Genomic DNA, 23,684 nt, shown 5'->3' with positions numbered 1-23,684 from the left:
TGCCCGCGCCATTCACCTGCCCTGCAGGACAACGGGCGGCCACCTTGCCGCGCACCCCTTGTCCTGGGGAAAGGTGAACTGCGCAGGCAGCCTCCCAGCCACCCACACTAGCTTTTGCCTTTCCCACATGCCGGCCACCCCTTGTCCTGCGGGAAAGGCAAAAGGCAGCGCGGGTGGCTGGGAGGCCACCCGCGCCGTTCGCCTTTCCCCAGGTGCGCTCCCAGGCTGGCAGCGTGCTCCTCGGGCTGGCAACTGCACCTGGCACTCCCTCTTTGGCGGCGCCAGGGGCAGACTACCCCCCCGCCCCTCCGCCGATCCAGCCCTGGATGTCACTTCCGGGAAGTGATGTCATTGCATAGGCCATGTGATGCCCCGGGAAGTGCGCCTATGCTCCACAGTGGGCCGAATTGGGCCCGTTTCAGGTACATAGGAGCATGCCGCGCCACCAAGAAGCATGCCCTAGGAGGCGCATTCCCCTGCCTTTTCCCCCGCCAGCCAGGTGAGGGTGGGGGAGTGGAGGGTGGGAGCAGGGGATCTCCTGCCCCCAGAGGGGGAGTGGCAACCCTAGTAGATACCTTTAAGAAAGAGTCCCTACTTGCTGAACTATAGAGTGTCCAGGCCGGGGTTTATATAGTGCTGGGTGTGTGTGTGTGTAATTAGGTTTAGAGAAGGGAGTTGGCCACTGCAGGGAAGGAGGGTGATTGGCTGCAGCCGCAGTTGGCATCCTGTGCAACAGTGGGGCACATAGAAAAGCACCTATTCTCTTACGTTATACTGGGTGCCTATGGGCTACGCCATGGTTTTTGCTGGTGTTACTTTCTGCTGGTTTAGGAAGGCATTCTGAGTTTAAGGAGACCAACAACTCCTGCCACAATCCAGGCCTGCTCCTGTCACGCCCTGGGCCCACCCCACTAACACAAAGAGTTGCACTCGTGGTGATTCGGAGGAACTCCATGGCACTGCCCGGTCAGTGCCTGACTATGGTGCTGCAGCAGCGGGGCGCTATGCCAGTGTATCTCTGAGATACACCAGAGGTACAGTGCCATAGCAGCTGGTTAGCTTCATAAGCATTTTCAACCCCCACCCCCATAACACTGTTAATCTATTTAAATCCCCAAGTTTAGCCTCATCCTAAACGAACCAAATCCTCATGGTAACTGAGGTCCTGGTCTTATCCTTAGATTACGAAAGTGTTTCAAAGGCAATTGTCTCTGTGGTGAATGTTGTCACGTTTAAAATTGAGTTGTCACTTGAGCAAGGACAAACCACAAAGAAAGATTAAACAGCCCTTCTATGACCAGAGCTGGCCTGATGCAATAGGAGTGGTACCGGCTGTAAAGGCTGTCTGGACATATCAATGACTTATTTTTATCTGCTGCAAACAAACTCTTTGGCATGCGTGCGCAGAAAAAGAGAAAAATTGTCAATGACTTGGAGAAAAAGTGCTTCTTTCACAGAGATAAACAGCACCCCATTAGACTTCTACTAAAGAGACACATCTACTCAGAAGTGGCTGGGTTGTCTATGTATTACCAGTTGTTATGTTTATAGTTGTCAAATTTCTCTCCTTGTACTGTTGATGTTTTTTCTTCAATAAAATTTAAAATTAAAAAAAAAGTGGCTGGGTTGTGAATCAGCACTCTGCTGGTTCAGATTCCACTCCTGCCATGTCCTTGGCAGGTAGCCTTGGGTCAGCCCCTCCTCTCAGCCCCAGCTCCCCAGCTGTATTGTGGGGGAAATGATAACATTGACTTCGCTCTTTGTGTGGCACTAATCTGTCCAGAGGGCTGGTATATAAGCCACATTGCTGTTGTTCTTATCATATTCAATGGGCTTACTCCCAGGAAAGTGTTTTTAGGATTGCCGTAGTTTTCTGACTGGGAGAGGGATTGATCACTTCCAGGATGGAATGAGAAAATCACAATGTGCTGGCGTTCCCCCCTCCCCCACATCTCTTATCATATAAAGCAGTGGCAAATGTAATGGGCTGAAAATAGATTTTGATTAATTATGAGGAAGAAATTCCTAGGAAATGAAGGGGGAGGGAATAGGCATGCCAGATCTTGTGTTTGCTAGCTTGAATTTATTCATTCGACACTGTATTGTAAAATGCATGCAAGAAGGACCCATAGAAATACTACATTTTTCACTAAAAAAAACCCGGATTAATCTACACTTTAACCATAGTTAAATGGAATAGTGCTATTTGAATAATCACCTATGTTATACCTGCTATATAATGCAGCAGTGGCTCCTGGTGTTTTACTTATTTACTTTGTTAATACCCCACTTTTCTCCCCAACAGGAGCACAAAGGGCTTGCAACACTCTGTTCTCCATTTTATTCTGCTTGACATGCAGGGCTAGTTTTCCACTCAGAAGTCTGAGGCGAGGCATGTAGGCCCTGGCCAACCACTGGAGCTTGTTCCCAGCATGCATGTCCAAGTACAACTCTTGCCCCTCTCTCTCTTTGTTTTTGTCTGCCAGCACACCAGCATCTTCACGTTCTCCCCTCGCAGTAGGACGAAAGCTGTTACCCGTCTCTTGCCCGTTCTGCCTCGCTTTTGCCCTACCTACTGTCAACAGTCATCTGTTCTTGTGCCCTTACAGTTGCTAAAAGACATATACTTCAGTGCTGGAAAAACAAAAGCTCGCTTCCTGTAATTCACTGGATTGAAGACGTTATAAATTTATCAGCATTTGAACAGATCGCATGTAGATGGCAATCGCATATGGACTTAGCTGTACATATAAAAGGCAAGTCGTGTTGGTGACGATACACCTCTTATTCCCGCACAGGTGCCTCACATGCCCCTAGCATGGATAAAAGGTGAGACCTCAGCAACAAAGCTTGCCGAGGCCACTGCACCTCCACCTCCCCCTATGTGCCACAGTAGAGCACTTGCCACCGCCGCCCCCCCCCCACAGTGCTCCCTGCCTCTATAGCCACCCGATTTGGCCGAATTGGGGCCGAATTGGGTGGCCGAATTGGGTGGCTGTGGGGCACAGGAGCTCTCCGGGGCCCTTGCTGCCCCTGGCAGTGCTCCCAGCCTCCAGAGCTGCCCACTGTGAGCCATGGAAGCGGGGGAGAGGCCAGGCATGGCGGCGCTGCCCTCCCAAGGCCCCACATCAGGAGCCTGCCAAAATCAGTTTTCTAGAGCCCGTTGTATTTTTTTCCCCCACAACGGGCTTTGTTGCTAGTTTTTAGATATTTGGATATCTTTTGCAGATACCTATACATAGATTTGCTAACAGTGTTTTTGGAGCCAGCACTGTTTTGTTTTCTTTCTGTTTTCTTTTTTTTTCTGGTTTGCACTAATAAAATAATAAAAAATTACTTAAAAAACAAGTTGTCTGTTCCTCTTCTGTGGCCAGAAGGGAGGTTGTAGACCATTAGTGGACTGCTGGACAGTTTCAGGCAGTTTTATGAAGTGGCTGCTGGTTTCTGGACTAGATAAAATTTGGTCTGATCCGGGGAGATGCGCCTGATGTTTTTGAAGAAGAGTGCAGAATCAGGATCACGTAATCCTAAGAAGATACCCGGTTTAGGGTTCCAGAGGATGCATTCTTCTTTTGCAAGTGTAAAACACTGACATTAAAGGAGGGTGAAAGGAGTCATGCAAGACCGAAATCAGCCCATCGTTTTATTTTCTCATTTAAATCATCACCTGTGGTGGAGAGTGCCCTCAAGTCATAGCTGACTTATGGCAACCCCTGGTAGGGTTTTCATGGCAAGAGACTAACAAGAGGTGATTTACCACTGCCTGCCTCTGCCACCTTGGTCTTTGTTGGAGGTCTCCCATCCAATTACTAACCAAGGCCGACCCTGCTTTGCTTCTGAGATCTGAAGAGGTCAGGCTCCCCTCTGCTATCCAGGTCAGGACAAAACACCATGTGCACGAATGCTTTAATATCAGTAAGTATCCCATTACTACATCTGCTAAGATTCAGGCCAAGAAGAGAAATAATTTGGCTGGCCTCCATTTTATAAACTTTTGCAAGCAACAGCATCAAATTTCTCAGGCCGTAGACAGATAATAGGTGTGTGTGTGTGTTCTCAAGTGTGTTGAATATGCCAGTGTGGTTTAGTGGTTTAGTGTTGGCTTGAGACGTGGGTTCAAATCCCTGCTTGGGCATGTAGATCCCTAGATGACTTTGTGCGAGTCAGACTCTCTCAGCCTACCTCACAGGACTGTTGTGAAGGGACATGGGCATGAGAGAGCTATGTTTATTGCCACAAAGTCCTGGAAAGCCAGCAATAAAACGTGCTCATAGATCAAAGGTGTCCGGAAAAATTGGTGCTCATGGTGCACAAACACACAATTTGCCCCATTTTTCAATGCATTAAAAGACTGCAAATTGTTTGACAAAAGAATGGGGCGTTGATGCCTCCCTCACAGGGACTTTGGTGAAAGAGATCCAGACAGTGCTCCTTTCGAGAGAAAGTGCTCTGAGACAATTCGCTCTGACAAGAGACACACAAAGTATTTCTTGTGGGCCACACAGGACCAAACAGGCCCGCTGGGTGTTTGGCAAAGGCCAAAAAGGCCTGCCCATGCCCAACCTGCTTCTGAAGTAGTTTTACCAACAGGCCTGGAGAAAAAAAATGTCCTGCCTGTTTGATAACATCTCAATAAGCAGCTATTAAGGGAGCAAGGTTTCCCCAGGCAGTTGGCAACCCGACTCCACAGGCAAACGCTGGTCCCACCACGAGCTCTTCCCCAAGCCGCCTGCTGCCCCTTGGCAACCGCCTGGATTCCCCCCATCCCCCAGCTGCCTTCCCCACCCGGAATCCTTCAGGTCGTCCTGGACAGAGAAGGTTGCCAAGTTCCAGGCGGTGTGTGCCCAAGAGGGTATCATGGAACCAAGTCAGACATAAGCAACAAGCCCTGAAAACGAACTACATCTCCAATTTAAAAAAATCTCGACTCAACCTCAACAGAAAACTTCGAAATCTGGATTTCGACGCTCCAGGTGGCGGCTGGAGATCTCCCGGAACTCCAGATGGAGTTCCAGATCTCCAGGCGACAGAGCTCGGTTCCCCAGGAGCACATGGCTGCGTGGGAGGGGGGAATGCTCTTTGGCCTCCTCGACCCTCCCCAGGCTGGGCCTCCAAATCTCGAGGAACGTCCCAGCCCTTAGGATCGAGGCCCACCCGCAGCTGCGCAAGCAACGCCGGCTGCGCCACTCGCTGGTCGCGGGGCTGGAACTTTCCCCGGCCGCCCCCGGGGGCTGCTGGAAAAGACCAGCCGGAAAGCGGGCCGGCCCGGGCGGGGGTTTCCCTGCCCGCGTGAGAGCGCGGCAGCCCCGCCGCCTTCCCGGAACTGGCCGCGGCGCCCGCCTGGGTATAAGAAAGCCCGCGCCGCCAGCGCTGCACTCAGACGCGCGCCGCGCCCTCGCACCGCTCGCCCGCCCAGCCCAGCCGCCCGCGGATCGCGCCTCCTTCGGCATGCTGCAGCTCCTCTGCGTCCTCCTGGCCTCGGCGGCCGCCGCGGCTGCTGCGCAAGGTGAGGGCGCGGGGGTCGGGCGGGGATCCGGGGGCTGCCCTGCCTTGGCCGGCCCCCTCGAGGCTCGCTTGCCCGGGCGCTGCCCGCGGCTGGGCGCAAAAGGGGCGAAACCAGCCAGGAGTCTCTAGAGTTGCCAACTTCCAGGTGGGGCCTGGGGATCCCCTGGAGTTGCGGCTGATCTCCAGGCAAGGGGACTGAGAGGTGATATGACAACCCTCTTCAAGTACTTGAAGGGCTGTCATATAAGGGATTGCGTGGAGCTGTTTTCCGTTGCCCCGGAAGGTCGGACCAGAACCAACGGCTTGAAATTAAATCAAAAGAGTTTTTGGCTAAACGTTAGGAAGAACTTCCTGACAGTTAGAGCGGCCCGCAGTGGAACAGGCTTCCTCGGGAGGTGGTGGGCTCTCCTTCTTTGGAGGTTTTTAAGCAGAGGCTAGACGGCCATCTGACAGCAATGCCGAGTCCACCTGGGCAGATCATGAGAGGGAGGGAAGGAAGGGCTGCATCAGTGCTTAGTTCTTGTGGCCCCTTCTTACCTGCCCCCAGTAATGCCAGTCACCACTTTGGGGTCAGGAAGCAATTTTCCCCAGGCCAGTTTGGCTAGAGATCCTAACGGTGTTTTGCCATCTTCTGGGCATGGAGTAGGGTGAGTGTGTGGAGGTGTTTGGACTCGAGGACCCTGGAGGTACCTTCCAACCCTATGATTCTATGAAATGGCTGCTTGGGGGGGGGGTCTATGGCATTAGGCATTAGGGTTCCAGAGAACTCACCCCGCCCCCATATCTGCCACCCCCAGGTGCCACCCCTACAACCTCCAAGAATTCCCCAACCCAGAGTTGGCAGCCCTGTGTGTGGGTCACCCTAAAGGTTTGGCAGGATGTGATTCCAGGAGAAGCGCTGGTGGGCTGGAGCCCGCAAGGGGCATCTGCTGGATGCCAGGTGAGGATCCTGTTGGACAAAGAGGGTTCCCGTCCCTGAAAGTTTCTGTTAGAAGAGGATTTAAGGTGCCACTGACCTCTTCCTCCTGAGAAGGCACGGTGGCTCAGTGGTAGAGCATTCCCTTGGCATCCAGAAAACCCCAGGTTCGGTTCCTGGCAACTCCTAGGAAAATGTTAGATGGTGTGAAAGATCTCTGCTTGAGATGTTGGAGAGCTGCTTCCAGTCTGAATAGACAGCACTGGGCCTGTTGGACCAATACTGAATCTGTTGGACTTGGTATTAAGGCTGCTTCACGTGTGCGTGTTCATTTTGGAGCAACAGACGTAAACTGCTGGAATGGCGTTCCTTCAATGCACACTGATTCCCAGAAGGGAAGCTAAATCAACAGTTGGCACCTCGCTCTAAAGACTAGCGCTGTTTTATTCCAGGCATCTCTAAACCAAGAAAACTTTTTGCTGGAATGCAACCTTGTGAGTTTTTTGAGCATCACAACTGTTTGTGTTAGTCTGTCACAACAAAAATGCCCACTGGCATTATTAATCAGATGCACTTTCCTGCCTTGGCTTTGCTAGATGTGAACGGCATTATACAAATGTATTTTCAGGCAGATTTTGTGTGTGTGTGTGTGATTTATAGTCTACCTTTCTCACTCAGGGCCAAGCTACAAGTGACAAATGACACTTGAACAGCAAGTGTATTTCTCCCTGTTCACTTGCCCTCCACTCAATCCACTTGCCGTTCAAGTGTCATTTGTCACTTGTAGCTTGGCCCTCAGACTCAAGGCGGATTACATAGTGTGAGATCAGTATAATCAGTAGCAAGGACAAGGGCAGGCATTTCCATACAGTGTCAAGAATGGTAAATAAATACAAGTTTACATTAGCAAGGATCCAATATGGGGCTGAAGAATTGCTGAAACAGATCGTAATCAATTCTAGGACTGACATTAGACAACACGAAGCACAGGTAGTACATATTTAAAGCACCAGATCATATGTAAGGCAATATAATGGTGAAATCTAGTAGAAGAGCAAGATTCGATCCAGTTGCACCTTAACAAGATTTCCAGGGTATGAGCTTTCCAAAGCCAAAGCTTTGTCAGACATTGATAAGTGGTGAACTTGCCTCTGAAAACTAGCACTTCTAGAAAACTTTAACCCTGCCTGGAAATGCCTCTCTCTGAGCCAGAAACTTTTTCCGGCGTTCTCTAATATATGGAGGACTTTCCAATGTTCTTCTTCATCAGTGAGAGAAATGCGCTCTGCTCCTGTCCAGGGGTGCTTTTGTTGATTCCTACAGCCGAGTGTGAAGCCCTGGCACAGCAAGCAGTCCCTGGAAACTGAGCTGTCTGCCTGGAAAACTTAAGTGGACTTGATACGGTTTAAGATTGTGCTGCAACTTCCTCCCCTCTTAAAAGAAGGAAAGAGATTCTGCTTTTATTTTTACTCTGGGGGGAAAAATGCAATTCCTGGAAGTGCCACTCCAGGCTCTGTTACTGCTTGCTGAGGTTTGGAGACTTCGTGGCTGGGGCTGGCCCCTCTTTCTGCTGATTTATGCCCAGGCAGACTAAGTACGATATAAAAGCTGCAAGAGGGCGGTCATAGCTCAGTAGGCAAAGTACGTGTTTACTAGTGGGAAATTCCACATTCACCCTTCCAAAGGAGATCAGGTGGGAGGACTCGGAAAGACCCTTGGAGAGCCCCCTGCCCAGTGCATGTGACCTAGCATTGCAACTGCAAGTGACATTTTATTGACTCTTTTAAAAGATTTGGCTGCAGTGTTTCAGAGGGTAACAAAATGGGGGACAACATTTGGAGTTGGGACAGTTTGTTTCTGGTGGGGAAAAGACACAGCTTTTTTGCACCTACCTGGAACTAAAGAAACAGCTGTGGGCAGTCCTTGAAATGCTGATGTGCAATGCTCTGCATCAGGGGTTGGGCTGGGCTGTTCCTGGAAAGGCGTCCGTTTCCTTTTCATGGGTGGCAGAGGATTCCTCTTGGAGATCTTAGGAAGCCGTACTGAGCAGATCTGCTGTGCAGGCAGTCCTAGGGTGTTCCATTAGGTTTTACTTCCAGGAAATTGTCCTTAAGATTGTGGTCTTAAAGACCCCAAAGAGTCATAGCTATCCAAAGAAAAAAGGAAGCTCCAACATCTCCCCAAGGCAGAGCCGATTTCAGCTACAACTCAAGCAGATGTTCTTCTTTTTCTTCATCCTTTCTTCTTGTTTATGTCCCTCCACCATAATTTCACCATCTAATATTCCTTTTCAGGACTGAATTTTAATACAAGCTGTGTTTTTTGTTTGTAAATGATGTTGGACCGAAAAATCAAGAGGCGTGTGTTTGTGCTTTTAGAGGCTCAAGAGCAACCCTTTGTGAGTGCCTGGCCAGAAAACCCTGTGGTGGAATTTGGAAGCTCCTTGGTGTTAAACTGCAGTACCAACTGCAAGAACATCCGTGATGGTGGCCTAGAGACCAACCTAGACAAGAAGGACGAAGGAGAGGGCCCCACGTGGAAAGCGTTCAGGCTCTTCAATGTCAGCAACTGGGACTCTGCACCTTCATGCTATTTCGACTGTGGCGAGGATGTTGACATGAAGCCCCATCGTGTGAACTTCACTGTTTACCGTAAGTCATGTGCTGGGATTGTCCATGAAGGGATGGCTTTTCTGGGTTCTGAGTTGAAATAAGCTGGAGATAATTCTCCAAGATGTTAAGATTCTCCCCTTAAATGCTTGGGATATCCCACTGCATGGTGGTTTATGACTATGCCCTACTGTGGAATTATTCACACAGTTCAAGAGAAGTTTTATCACGTGAGCTGTGCCAGGCCAAGCTTCAGATGGATCGGGGGGTGGAGAAGTTTTAGGGAGAGGCACTGATTAAGCCAGAGGTTTTGAAACTGGAAGCCATTACTAAGTCATTTCTGCATCTAGTTTAGAAAGGGATATGACTAACTTTTAGTGGCAAACTCAAGTGTTCAAACACAAACCCCTCCAAAAAATGCTTTACAGGCTGAGCCCAGAACTCCTGTAAAGTTACGTGTGTGAGAGGAAAAACTGGCGATTGTGGCTGGTGATCATAGATAGACTTTAAGACTTGGGGGCTTGATCCATTCTCCTTAGGTAGCATGAGAAATGGTGTGTTCAAAGCATTGACAGGGATCCCCAACCTCTTTGAGCCTGTGGGCACATTTGGAATTCTGACACACTGTGGTGGGCCCAGCCACAAAATGGCTGCCACAAAATGGCTCCTGCAGGAGGCAGAGCCGGTAGAAACAGCAGTGGCACCTTAGAGATCAACCAGATTTTTAGTGTGTAAGCTTTGGAGAGTCAGAGCTCCCTTCTGTAGATACAGAGAGGAGGGGAGATCCCTGAGCCGTTAGAGCCCAGTCAGGAGGTGGGTGGGAGGGGTGAAGCAAAGCAGGGAGTCAGAATGGAAAGGTGCAGCGCAGCTTGATTCAAGCGGAAATTCGTATTTGTAGTGAGCTAGGAATCCCATGTCTTTGTTCAGCCCTGGGGTTCCATCATTCTGTACTTGTGAATGAACCCCCGTTCAGCAGTCTCACCTTGTAATCTGCCCTTGAAGCATCTTTGTTTGAGGACAGCCACTTTGGAAAACAGATTCCCCCCTCCCGCTTTCCCACAGCATCCTTACGATTCTGTGTGCACCAACAGGGGTTTCCTTGGCTTTTTGCCGTCTAACTCAAACTTTGCTGTGGCTTTAGGAAATAATTGCAGCAAATGTGGGCAGGCAGCCTTGTAAGCAGGGCAGGGGAGCTCTTCTCTGTCCTGCCCACTTCAGCACCAGTTTCCATGCCCTAGTCTGCTATACCGGAAGAAAGAAAAGGGCGAAACCCTACAGGATACAAAAATGATTCTTTATATAATGTTTTCAAAATTTCAAAAGTGCAACGTGCTCATAACACTTCATACAGTGTCTCCCAAGTTTCAAAAATGCAACATGCTCATAACACTCCATACAACCAGCAAGTAAAAATAAGCACCAGCTATTCACTCATTCTTCCCGGTATGGGCGGCAGTGTCCTTTACACGCGGTTTTAAACAGAAGCTCCTGAAGAAGCAAGCGCGAAATCTGTTTGCAGCCGGCCTCAGATTGAGAGCATTCCAGGGTGTGCTATCCCAGGGGGAAGCACCCCCCAGCGATTGTATCCTTACTGGCAATTACACCTGCACCATGCTGGAATGAAGCAACAACCAAGATATTTCTACTTTAAGCTATGGAAACATAGAAGGATAAATTGACTTCAAAGAAAGACTTAAGCTTATGTAGGCTATTTTCTCCCGGAAAATGTTTCACGAACTGGTCATTCAAATGGTATTATCTTTAATTCGTCCTACCCTGCAAGATTGTTGTATGTAATATGTATTGAACTATGTATGGAGTGTTATGAGCATGTTGCATTTTTGAAACTTGGGAGACACTGTATGAAGTGTTATGAGCACGTTGCACTTTTGAAATTTTGAAAACATTATATAAAGAATCATTTTTGTATCCTGTAGGGTTTCGCCCTTTTCTTTCTTCCAGTTTAGTACAGGTACAGCCACCTATTCTGCATCTAGTCTGCTATACCAGCCATTTCCTGCCCGGCACTGGAATGCATTGGTTTTTAAAAAAAATAAAATTGGCAATTGGAATATTATTGTTTCATCAGACAGATTGTTATAATGTTATATCATATCCTCTGAATTTCCAGGTTTTTTTAAAAAGGTGTCTCTATCCCTTTTCATTACAGAGGTATGAACACACACGTGTTAAGCTGCCTTATCTTGTTTTCATATTGTTATTTCATATTTAATCATTCCATTGGTCCATCAAAGTCACTCCTGCCTACTCAGATTGGTAACAGCTATCCAGGTAGAAGCTTTTCGCATCACCTATGAACTGGAGATGCTGGGGATTGAACATGGGACCTTCTGCATGCCAAACAATGCTCTGTCACGGAGCCACAGCCCCTCCCCTTATATCTCCACAAAAAAAGGGGGAGACTAGAGACTTACTTTGATTGTCAACTGAAAACTTGGGGAATCAGAGAACCTGATGAACAGATTGTTCTAATTCCATTTTTTTTAAAGCAAAGCCCTCCTTTGGTAAGGGAAATAACTTTTGCATGGGAAATAGAGAGGGAAGCTGCTGTGTTGCTGCTGTGCTGTGTCGGCAGCCATAGCAGTACCAGGGAAACCACACGACCCGTTCCTGTGTGAAAACTGCCAGTAAGCTTTCTGTTCAGTTCTTGTCTGAAATACAACTTGCAAGATGACCTCAAGTCCCCATCTGTAGTAAGGGGGTTAGCATGCTGGTTTGCTAGTTGACAAACGTTGCCCAGAGACTGCAGATATGGCTGGGGAGGGGGGGCCTGTTTGTTGTCACCAACCAGAGAATTGAGGGCTCCTGCCAAGATCACACCCCTCTCCATTTGCAAGGAAGCACATCTTGGAAAGGAAAGGTTGCTTGCTTCTCCCTTCCCTTCCTTGCCCGAGAGAACTCTGCTTAAACTGTTCGTAGCCCTGAGTGAGGAAAGGCGCTCTGGCCTCCGTTAGTGGACCGCCAGAGAAGGACACAATTGTCATCCAATCTCTGATGGAGGAGCAGCTAGGCTGCAAGTGGTTGTACATTGAGTCAGACTTGGTATGGCACTTTTAGAGCAATCTCCAGCCCGTCTGGCTCCACCCTGCTGTGCTGCTTAATTGGTAAGCCATCGAGAGAAATAAACGAAAAAGCAGATAAAGGAATATATATGAAATCCTTTGAATGTTTGACTTGCACTTAGGGTAGCCAGGTGACCGGTTTTCACCTGGACGGACCGGTATTTTTTTGGACTGTCCAGAGGAAATGAAGAGAAAATAGCAAACACCTGGCAATCCAGGGAGGGGCTGGGACAGAAACTGGTGTGAGGAAGATGCTTTCCATAGCAGGGCAGGGATTCAAAGCCGGGCATCCCAGATCCTGATCTGACACTCTACCCATTACACCACACTGCCTATTTTTCCCTTCTCTGCCTTAGGAAGAGAAACAGGAAGTTCACTCCTTTGCATTTCTCTTCCCTGTTCCATTACCCGATGAAGACTGGTCTCTTTTTCACACCCTTGCAGGAGTGCCAGAGCTTGTAGAGCTGGATCCGGTGCCAGTGATGGAGGTGGGAAAGAACTACACCTTGACCTGCCGGGTTTCCAGCATGGCCCCCATCCGCAACCTGTCTGTGGCCTTCCTCCAAGGGGGGAAGAGACTGCACCTGCAGACTTTTGAGAAGCACGCTGCACGCGAAGCCAGTGATGTTGTGGTGACCCACATTGTAACTGCTCATCAGGCTGACCGTGGGGAGGAAATCAGCTGCCATGCGGCCCTGGATTTGCGGCCGGAAGGGCAGCTCTTTGGACAGGCCTCCCTCAACCAATCGCTGGAGACTGTGGGTGAGTTCACGTCCAGTTCCTTTTGCCCCTATTCGGAAGGCTGGGAGTGTGTGTAAGGCCCCTTCCCTCTGCACTTCCCTCTCTGGATGGAAAATTTGCAGAGGTGAATCTGCTCGGCTCCTTGGGCTCAACACAATGTTTGTTGTGTTGAAACGGATAGCATCTGTCCACTGGGCCTTTCACATTCACCAGTGTGAGAGAAAGTGTGTATTCCACCTTCGTCTTACACTCTGTAAAATCAGTGTTCCTGCCCAGTTTCTTGTAGAACGTCTGTGGTAATATTTACTTAGAACTGGGCCAGAGTGCTGTAAAAATTCTTAGCGTTGGTGTTACTCTGTTGACACGTTGCTCTTTGAATCGCTAACATGTTTCTCTTACATTGTCTTGACAGATTTTCCAGTGAATCCTCAGCTGAGACCTTTACGCTACATGGAGGTAAACACCTCAGAGACGGTGACCTGTGAAGTGACTGGGGTTTTTCCAGCCGAAGAGGCCCAGTTTGAAATGACTTTTGCTGAGGAGAGATTGAACCTTAGTGTGACTGTGGTGGGGGATGTGGCACGGGCCCAGGCTCAGGTCTCGTCCTCCATAGCGGGAAGCCACACCCTGAAATGCACAGTTTCTCTGGGGCCAGTGACCAAAACGGCAGAGGAGAACGTAAATGTGTACTGTAAGTATCACGACTGTAATTGGCATGTATGAATCTGCCTTCGGGTTTCCCAACCCAAACTGGAAAGAATCTCAAGCTTACCACAGTGAAATTTCCTTTGCTCTGGAAAGTGAAATCCCAAATCATGTCTTTTGTTAAACTGCATACAGGACTCAAGGCATGATCTAGTATGGCAGTGTGCAATGCTATTCCATCCATGCCCCAACAGCACACCTTTGTTTTAAAAATCTGTAGTGCCCTGTTAAAACCATGTCACAGGTGGCATAACTCTCCACTGACATTCTACTTGGCCTGCCCCACCCTCCCTCAAGCCAGAGGAAGTCCCTTTGCTCGCATCTCTCTTTCTTGCAGTTAGGAGTCCCAGCATTTGTTAACCTTATCTTTGCCCTGGCATTCCAGTTTTCTTTGTGCAGGAATATTTTTGTATATAGGATCGTTTGATAACCTTCTACCTGAACTTTGAAATGGGTACACTCCAGGTGTAACCATACCATCTTAATGAGAACTAGCCTACAGATGAGCAATTTTAATTCTAGGGGAATTTGGAAATGCCTGCAAAACTTACTTCCATGGAGAAGAGCAAGAGTCCAGTAGCACCTATAAGGCTAACAGATTTAGCAGTAGGGTATGAGCTTTCGTGCACCACGGCTCAATTCTTCAGATTGCTGAAGAAGTATCTGAAGAAGTGAGCTGTGGCTCATGAAAGCTCCTACCCCACTACACATTTTGTTAGTCTTAGAAGTGCTACTGGACTCTTGCTCTTTTCCACTGCTACAGACAGACTAACATGGCTACCCGTCTTGATCTGTTTCCATGGAGAAGAATTGGAACCTGCACAGGAGTACCGTCTCCTTCCTCCCCCTACCCCTTAATGCTGCTCCAGACTGCTGAGATAATCCAGCAATGTAATTCAGATCACAGGATACCTGTACAGAGCAGACAAAAGGGGCTTACAAAAATACATGCTACACTAGAGCCAGTTCTCACATGTTGGTGTGCTGAAGACACTGTTCCTCGCTTGGAGATGCTTCATTTCTAATGGCTCCCCCACCCTGAAGTTGGCAGTCGCTTTTCCTGACCCAGTTATGCCCCAGACTCTACTCCTTTTATTTTTTGCTCTTGTTTATTTGTAACTAGCAATCTATTTCTGCTGACTGAGGTTTCCCTTCATGCATCTGAGGAAGTGGGTTGGCTTCTGCACACAAATACTTCTGCTTCAATAAGTCAGTCGAGGGCATCCCAAAGCTCCGTGGTGCAGAATTCCCCAATCTGTTGACCCTGTGGGCACTTTGGGAGTTTTGAAAACATTGAGTGGGTGCCTTGACAAAGGGCTGCCATGAGCTGTCACAAAACGCTGAGAGATTCCAAGTCAAGCAGCCTTCAAAAGGATGGAGAAAGACATTTCGAAATGGGTGCTCCCTTTTGGGTGCTGAGTCCCAGCCTCTTTCTAATACACCTCCTGTTAAGAACGTAAGAGAAGCCATGTTGGATCAGGCCAATGGCCCACCCAGTCCAACACTCTTGTGTCCCACAGTGGCCAAAAAACCAGGTGTCCTCAGGAGGTCTGCCAGTGGGGAAGGGACACTGGAAGTCCCCCCACTGATTGCCCCCCCCCCAAACACCAAGACAGAGAGTTCTATCTGTACCTTGTGGCTAATAGCCACTGATGGACCTCTGCTCCATATGTTTATCCAGTCCCCTCTTGAAGCTGTCTGTGCTTGAAGCTGCCACCACCTCCTGAGGCAGTGAATTCCATGTGCACTAAGGTAGAAGAGAGTCTGACCTGGCACTCTACTTTGGGGGAAAATGCTTCTGGGAACAAGGACCTGAGTGCCACGGAAAGACGTAGGTGGGCGCCATGACACTTATAGACATTGTGTTGGAGGTTACTGTTTCAGCCCATAGGGATGCGCAGTCATTTCCAAAGAAAGGCAAAATGAAATGGAACCACTTTTGTTCGTTTGGATAATAAAACGGAGCGGGGAAAGCCCAGGAATCCGTGCATGCTGTTTGCTCCCCTGACATCTCAGATACAGTTTTGGATGCGTCCAGGTGCTCATTTGAAAAAATGTCCAAGGTGCCAGGGAGGCATGTGCAGCATGGGGAATATTCTCTTCCTGTACATTGGCTGTTGTAAGCCAGGTACAGTAGCAGCCCCCTCGCCATCACCATCTGGACTCGGCAACCACCTTCCATGTTTATTTTAAAGCAGGGCTTTTTTTCTGGGAAAAGAGGTGGTGGAACTCAGTGGTGGAACTCAGGACCGCACAATGACATCACTTTGGGTCAGCTGGAACAAGGGGGGAGTTTTTTAAAATTTAAATTGCCCTCAGTGAAAAGGTCACATGGCCGGTGGCCCCGCCCCCTGATCTCCAGACAGAGGGGAGTTTAGATTGCCCTCTGCGCCAAGCGGCGTGGAGGGCCATCTCAACTCCCCTCTGTCTGGAGATCAGGGGGCGGGGCCACCGGCCATGTGACTATTTTTAAGAGGTTCCGGAACTCCGTTCCACCGCGTTCCCGCTGAAAAAAAGCCCTGTTTTAAACACTTTTTTCTTTCTTTTGGAAATGCAGCATCCACGATTGCTTTCTCAAGAAGAAGAATGGCCCTGGGGAAGAGAGAACTCACTCATTCCTTCCCTGCCGCTTTCTCTTTGGAAAAAGCCACTCCGGGGTGGGGGCAAAATGGGCACCTGCAGATTTTGCCCAACAGGAGGATAAGCAGCATTCAACAGTTTTTTTTGCATCTGGCAAGAAAGCAGCAAGGGAGTGAAAAGGTTTCTTTCCTTCGCTCTCCATTTCATTCTTCTCCTTGACAAAGCAATTTCTGGCAGCTAAATCTGCGAAAGGAAAATAAGCGTATGAGTAGCCGAGCCCTCTGTTGGGGTGAAGGGGATGGCTGAGCCTGCAGGGGAAATCAAAATAATGAAAATGAAGTGTTTAACAATGAATAAACGAGAACATGAAAATGTGTTTTTTAAATGTAAATCATAGTCAAGCAACATAGAAGGTTAATGGCGTGCTGTACCTGGTTACCTTGTAGGTTTGCCTGACCTTGTCCTAACCCTCAGTCCCCAAGAGACCTTTGTCAACGAGGCTGTGGAGGTTGCGTGCTACGACGCTCACCCTGAGGCCACCCAGTCCCCTCCCTTTTCAGCACATATTCGAAACAGCAGGGGAGTCTTAGAGTCTCGAGACAGCCTTCCCTTCCGGGTTTCAGTGACTACGACAGAAGAGGACGATGGGCAAGAATTCACATGTCAAGTGGACACAGAGATTGATGGGAGGCCAATCAGAAGGAAGACGTCTTCAAGTCTCACTGTCTTCTGTGAGTAAGAAATTCTGTGCATGGTCGTTGTTGTTGTTAAGAATCTGCAGTCGGGATGAATTACTTTTCAGATATGTTTGCACAGACCTAAATCTCATTTTGGTGGCAAACATCTTGCCGGGCCAGCAGCAATTCATCCTCCCTGGCTGAATATTCCTCTATATACATCAGGGCCTTGTCCACGAAAAGCTTGCATGTTGGAGAGAAGTTAACTTTATCTTTGCCCTGGCACTCTGGTTTTCTGCATGCAGGAATGTTTTTGTATATAGGATCATTTGATAACCTCCTACCTGAACACTGGAATGGTACACTCCAGGTGTAACCATACCATCTTAATGAGAACTAGCCTACAGATGAGCAATTTGGGAGATTAGTTCTAGGGGAATTTGGAAATGCCTGCAAAACTTTCTTCCATGGAGAAGAATTGGAACCACTAGAAAGGTGATGGGTGGAAAAGTGGCCTCTCCTACCATTCTAATTTTTAGCAGAATCTGCCAAGACATTTTTTTAAAAATTGGGGGCACCCATGCAACTCGATTTCTGGTCACTTAATTGCTTGATTGGGAGGGAAAGCAACATGGTGAAGACTGATCACATCAGATCTGGGAAACGAAGCAGGGTCGGTACAAGGAACACGCTGCAGTGGAAGGCAATGGCCAGCCACTTCTGCTTCTCGCTTGCCTTGAAAAAAGCCCCTTGTTGGGCTTGCAGTTGCAGTTTGACGGGACATACACACCCTTGGTTGAGGACTGTCACGAGTATGAGAATTGACCCTGCTGAAATGTGTCCTGTTTGTGGTGGTGTAAAAGCTCCACCAGCAGTGCCTTGCCCACAGTAGCCCATTTCAGGCATTGTCTGCATGGACCAGAAGGCAGCAGCTGTGCATTTCAGGAGCCCAGTGTTGCGATATTCCCAGCCCCTGTGTTCTCTGAACATGGGGGCACTTCACATATTTTGCTTGCGCATACAGCTTGCGCATATTTTGCGCATACAGCTGCGCATATTTTGCTTGCGCATACAGCTTGCACATATTTTGCACATACAGCTGCGCATATTTTGCTTGCGCATACAGTTTCTGAACCAGAACCTGGAAAATCTGGCTGTCCTCACATGCAAAATACCTGCATTGCCCTTGTTCAGATGCCGGGGCGACCACATACAAGCCGCACCCTCCCAGTTTGTGTGTTTCCTGCCTCTTGGTTTCTGTAGATGTCACATCTGAAAAGGGCTAGAGTCCTCAAGTGATGTGCACGCATGTGTGAACTAGCTGAGACTCACAAAGCTCTACGCAAGCTTCCAGGTGATGCAGTGGCGTCCTTGCTAAGGTTGCATCCACGCCAGTTCCAGGAGCCCTGTTGCCTCCACAGCATAAAAAAGACGCTTTTCTATCCCTCCCCCTAGCTGCCATTTTAGCATGAGAAAGTAGGATGCTATACTACAAAGCGCATTGCTACAGAAAATGATCCCATTATCTTTTTTCATTCTAGATGGGCCCCAGATGAATGATTCCAGCTGCCCCGGTGCCCTGACCTGGAAGGCTGACAGTAAGGAAGCCTTCCGCTGTTCAGCCTGGGGAAACCCACCACCAACCGTCGAATGCAGAAAACACGATGTGCCTTATGCCATTGGGATGCCACAGCTGGTCACCAAAGACCACCAAGGCAGCTATAACTGCAGTGCCTCCAATTGGCTCGGGTCTGTTGCTAAGTTGGTGGTGGTTAATGTTGAATGTAAGTCAACCTCTTTGTCCTAAGAAACCGTCTTTCCATTTGCTTGTGCTAAAATACGGAGCCAAGCTGTTTGGCTTGATCCAGGGAGGCTACAACACATCCAGGGCTTTTTTTCAGTTGGAACGTGGTGGAACGGAGTTCTGGAACCGCTTGAAAATGGTCACATGGCCGGTGGCCCCGCCCCCTGATCTCCAGACAGAGGGGAGTTTAGATTGCCCTCCGCGCCGCTCCAGCTGGAGCGGCGTGGAGGGCAATCTAAACTCCCCTCTGTCTGGAGATCAGGGGGCGGGGCCACCGGCCATGTGACCATTTTCTCCCAGGGCAACCCACTGAGTTCCACCACCTCTTTTCCCAGAAAAAAAGCCCTGAACACATCCATAGACATCCTAGGTAATAATGCTGTCCTAAGCACACTTCGACTAGCCGAAGCACTTCGACTAGCCGTCGAAGGGGGTAATTCTGTTTAGGGTTGCACTCTTAGCGACCCAGGCAGCCCAGGGCACTGTTTCCAGTTGTGATAAACATCTGAGACAGTTTCTACCACGGAAAAGACATGGCTCACTGTGGACTAGAGGACAGACTGTTTGGCCTTGCCTCCAGGAGGTGAATTCAAATGCAAGTTCTCAATGACCACCGAATAGCTTTGTCAATTGCAAGCCTTGAGGAACCGAAGCACGTTCGGTGTCGCAGGCCAGAGACAATAGCAGGTCAGCAATAGATGCGCGTTGCTCCTGGTGTACCACCTGAATTTTCCTAACTGTCTGTCTCCAGCTTGACTGGACTTGGGCTGTCCGTCCGCCCACTTTGACAAACGAAAGAGCAAAATGGGACTTTTGAACTCGAGCCTGTGGCTGCGTTGGGAATTTTGCACGTTTGCATAAAATAGTTTTGTTATCCTAAGACGGTGGACTTTAACCCGTGAGTTGGAACCCTCAGGTGGGTCACAGAGAGCCACCATGCATTTGGTGGGGGTTACCTTTTGGAAGCCCTGCTGGCGCTTGCATGCATGAATAGAGAGCGAGTGAGTCACGTCAGTCTCCATGCATGCTGAGACAAGCAATAGGACAGTGAGCCAAGGTCACCCAATGGGGAAAAGGCTCTGATCTTTGGCTTCTGTCTTACTATGGCATTCCTTGGCTTTCTAGCTCTGCTGACCCTTGACACTGGTGAGGTCATAACTCTGACTCCTCCTCTTCCTGTCATATGATTCTGAGGACCACTGTATTAATTCATCACATTGCAACAATTTAAAAAAGCATTAAGAACTTCCAGATGAAACATCTTGAATATAAATTCTTTTGAGTAGAAACATTTTTTAAAAAATCATTATGACTTTATTATGACATAATAGACTTTCCTTATCTATTTCAATATATTACCCACTTGTTAAAAGTTATATTGGCTATGTAGAAGTGGCAAAAGCATGTAATATTGAATATGTCACAAGGACGAAACCAATAATAGAGCTGTAAAACAGATTAGTTATGAAATTTGTAACTTAAAAATGTTGAATTAAAGGTACCCTAATATAAATAAGTAAAGTATTAAGAGCCCCGTGGCGCAGAGTGGTAAGATGCAGTACTGCAGCCCAAGCTCTGCTCATGACCTGAGTTCGATCCTGGTGGAAGCCGGGTTGAGGTAGCCGTCTCAAGGTTGACTCAGCCTTCCATCCTTACGAGGTCGGAAAAATGAGGACCCAGTTTCCTGGCAGTAAAGTATAGATGACTGGGGAAGGCAATGGCAAACCACCCCATAACAAAAGTCTGCCAAGAAAAAGTCGTGGTGCGATGTCCCCCCATGGGTCAGTAATGACTCGGTGCTTGCACAGGGGACTACTTTTAGTGTTAATATAAGTAAGTATCATTGTATCTTTAAGATAGTGTCATAAAAAATTAATGAAGGGGATGTTGGGGAGATATACTTTATATTATCCATCCATCCATCTATACACACACACAGACACAAAATCTGTTATATACAAATCATTTCAGATTTACACAATCTCTTTTTCCTTTCTGTGCCCTTTATTATTATTATTCTGTTTTTTAAAATAAAAAACATATTTAAAAAAGAACTCCCAGGCAGAAGCTTGTTCTGGAGGCAAAGGGATGCTTTGTGTTAAGTTGTGTGTAGGAAAAAAGGCAAGAGCCAGGGAAAAAGCAGGAGAGCGATGTGGTGCACCACACATTGTGACTTCCAGAAGAAGCACCAGCCAGATTTATTTTCCTGGCCTTTGCGGATTTAACAGCTTGCACAAATATTCTTTGCAGTCTCAAGAGCCAGAATTTTGCTCTGTCACAAACAAAAGTGGTGTTTCAGTCCACAATAGCTGCAAACCATTGTGGTCAGATATTAACGTATGATCTTTTTTGTCTTTTTCTTTGTCAGCTGATGAGCCCCCAACCCTTTTAATAATCTTGGTGATTCTCAGTTTGGCGTCTCTCGCCTCTGCAGCTGGAGTGGGCTATTATATGTACTACAAAGGCCATAAATGCGGGAAATACCGCTTACCAAGGAAAGCGAAGGGAAATCCCTCTGAGGAAAAGCACCTGAATGGCAGCATACAGACTGACAGTGTCTAAGTGGACAGACGGTTTCTGGGAACTGGAGAGAAGCATGGCCCCGAGGCAGCAAAGCCAGAGCGGCTGTCAGGGTTCCTCACACCACTTTGTTGTGGGGAGAAAATGGGAAAACCTCTGCATGCTGGGCAGTGACGTGACTGGATGAGAGTGGCAGATTTTGCACTTTATGTGAAACACTAGAGTTCACTACAGGAGGTGGAAGCAGAGATACTGGCTTGCACTGGGTTGCTGCTTCTTAAGAATGTTCTCTGCCCATCCAAGATCTCTCCCCAAGACTCCCACCAGTCAAAGAGCAGAGTTCTCCATATGCCGATCTGCCCAGAACAGAAGTCCTAGAGGAGTTCTGGCTGTGTTGAGCTGTTCGGTGGAAAAGAACAGCAGAAGACTGGGTTTGAAAAGAGGAGGACAGAAGTGCGGCATCCATCTGGCGTCACATTCCATAAGATGAACTTTTATTTACTGTTTACATGAACTTGGAAAGCAGTATTAGAGAGAGGACAAGCAACTCTCTGCTCTGTTCTGCAAAGCCCTCTGGGATGCGGAGAACCTATTCAGCACCCCCCACTTAAAGTCACAGTGTCCTCACAGCAGGGTCCTCTTCTGTGAGCATTGGAGGATTGGGGCTGGAGCTCTTGACATTTGTGGTGTGATGTAAGCCCCTGGATCCCTTTGCTGCCACTAGATGTGGCAACAATACGCTGGAGGCAACAATATGATTTCTATTTCTGGACACACACATACTCGTATTTCATGTAGCCACTTGCCACCAACTGGAACTTAAAGTAAGGTCCTGGCTCTTCTAATTGTTGCAGGGGGCTCTTCTTTCTTTGCAATTGAGCTCAGGGTATCTTGTTTAACAATCATACTCCATGTCGTTATTTATGAATGTCAAGCTGGCTATGTGGAAAACGTCTCTAAGAATGTCTGAACTCGTAAAGGCACAGAACTGTTGCCCATTTGGCCGCCGCCCTTGACCGCACTGGTGGTTCACACCTGTTCTGAAGCAAGGACGCACTTCTCAACGGACTCTACTTTTTGGATTCACTCTAACAGTGACTGACTCTTTCCCACTCCCCAGTATAAAATGTAAGAATCTCCTGTCAGTTAACACTGAGCAAATTTATTCTATTTTTTTATGTTTTGTATTTATAAATAAATAGCATTCCTGAGCCACCAGCTGCCTTTCACACATTGTGCAAGACAAACCCAAATTTTCAGGGCTGCCTCGCCCTGTTCGTACTGGTCCTCTTTGTTCCTCCTGGCTTTATTCCTCATCTGTGGGAGTTGCAACCGCTTCTTAAGATCTGATCTAAGGCTGAAAACCATGTCTTTATCATAAAGTAAAGAGTCCAGCATGCTACTGGACTTTTTACTGTTTTGCAACTACAGCCTAACATGGCTAACTCGTCTGGATCTATTTATCATAAAGGATGTAGCTATGTCTTTGAAACACCACTAGGAGATGCTAGAGCACATGTTTTCACATTCTTCCTTTTTCACATAGGAGGCCATAATGGATTTTAAACATCATAAAACCTGAGTGCTTGGCTTTCAATTTATGTTTAGTTTCTCCCCTGTTAATGCAGGCCAAAATACAGTGTTTACATCTAGCAACTCTGATGTGTGCAAAAGAGAATCAAAGGCACGTTAAGATGCGAGAAAACCCTCAGGGCTGCCTTTGTGCACAGATATTTTGAAAGCACAACTAAAGTATGAATGCAACAAATCGATGTTGGTATACAGAGGTTATGGAGTGAGGATTGGCCTGACTCCAAGTTCCAGTAAGCCCGCGTTTGTTGCCGAGGTAACAGATGAAATGGTCCTTGGGTGTTAAAACAGGGAGAAAGCGCTCTTGTAGATGCTTGAATGTTGTTATAGGAGCATTTGGATTTCGGGAGAATTGAAAAAAAACCCACCAGTGTTTTTGCATTATTTTAAAATCATTGAGGGCATAATTGAGTTGATGAATATTCAAATACCAGTTTCAAATACCAATACTATATGAATATGATTATTCAAACACCCAGACTAACAATCTCCGATTAATTGGCGCGTGTGTCAGTTTTGTTAAAGCCTGCCAGATGTGATGGAATTTGTTTTCAAAATTCTGTTCACATTGTGATCTTGAATGTTAGTGTTTTTATTGCAGACACAAAGTAATGAAACTGATACTTTAATTCTTCTCATGCCATCTGCTTTAGATATAGCTGGTAAAATGCGGAGATTTTTTTTTTAATGGAAATAAATTTTACAGAACTTATCAAATGATTTTTGCCTGCTGCGCTCAGCTGCCTCTATTTCTAGGAAACATTGCAGCATGTTAGCGATACATTGGATGAGTTGTCTTTCCAGGAATAAGCAAAGAATGATCATACCCCCCTTCGCTACTGTATCATCATTTTGCTTATTCTTATATAGGATTGTGTAACAATCTGAATATAAAACTATAGGCTGGCTACTTCATAATACTACTGTGGCTATTAAGGAACACATAGAAACTTT

The 23,684-nt window shown here is 47.6% G+C and overlaps 1 protein-coding gene across 1 annotated transcript; it reads left to right on the top strand.

Annotated features, from left to right (window-relative positions):
• Positions 1–5,400: 5,400 nt before the first annotated feature.
• LOC129346587 (intercellular adhesion molecule 5-like) lies at positions 5,401–23,439 on the top strand. Its single transcript, XM_055003926.1, has 7 exons — positions 5,401–5,506; positions 8,800–9,072; positions 12,558–12,875; positions 13,267–13,545; positions 16,586–16,870; positions 18,358–18,600; positions 20,989–23,439. Exons 1-7 carry the CDS (start codon positions 5,449–5,451, stop codon positions 21,180–21,182), a joined length of 1,650 nt encoding a protein of 549 aa, XP_054859901.1. The 5' UTR covers positions 5,401–5,448; the 3' UTR covers positions 21,183–23,439.
• The last annotated feature ends 245 nt before the right edge of the window (positions 23,440–23,684 follow it).

This window comes from Eublepharis macularius, chromosome 19 (genome assembly GCF_028583425.1).
Source record: "Eublepharis macularius isolate TG4126 chromosome 19, MPM_Emac_v1.0, whole genome shotgun sequence".
Classification (NCBI taxonomy): Eukaryota; Metazoa; Chordata; class Lepidosauria; order Squamata; family Eublepharidae; genus Eublepharis; species Eublepharis macularius.
Note: the sequence above shows the minus strand (reverse complement) of the source record. Positions and strands in the feature narration are given on the sequence as shown.

Coding starts and splice junctions, on each gene's coding strand:
- LOC129346587 (XM_055003926.1), top strand. CDS start 5,449: ATGCTGCAGCTCCTCTGCGTCCTCCTGGCCTCGGCGGCCGCCGCGGCT. Junction 12,876..13,266: donor CCAATCGCTGGAGACTGTGG/GTGAGTTCACGT, acceptor TTGTCTTGACAG/ATTTTCCAGTGAATCCTCAG. Junction 13,546..16,585: donor GGAGAACGTAAATGTGTACT/GTAAGTATCACG, acceptor GTTACCTTGTAG/GTTTGCCTGACCTTGTCCTA.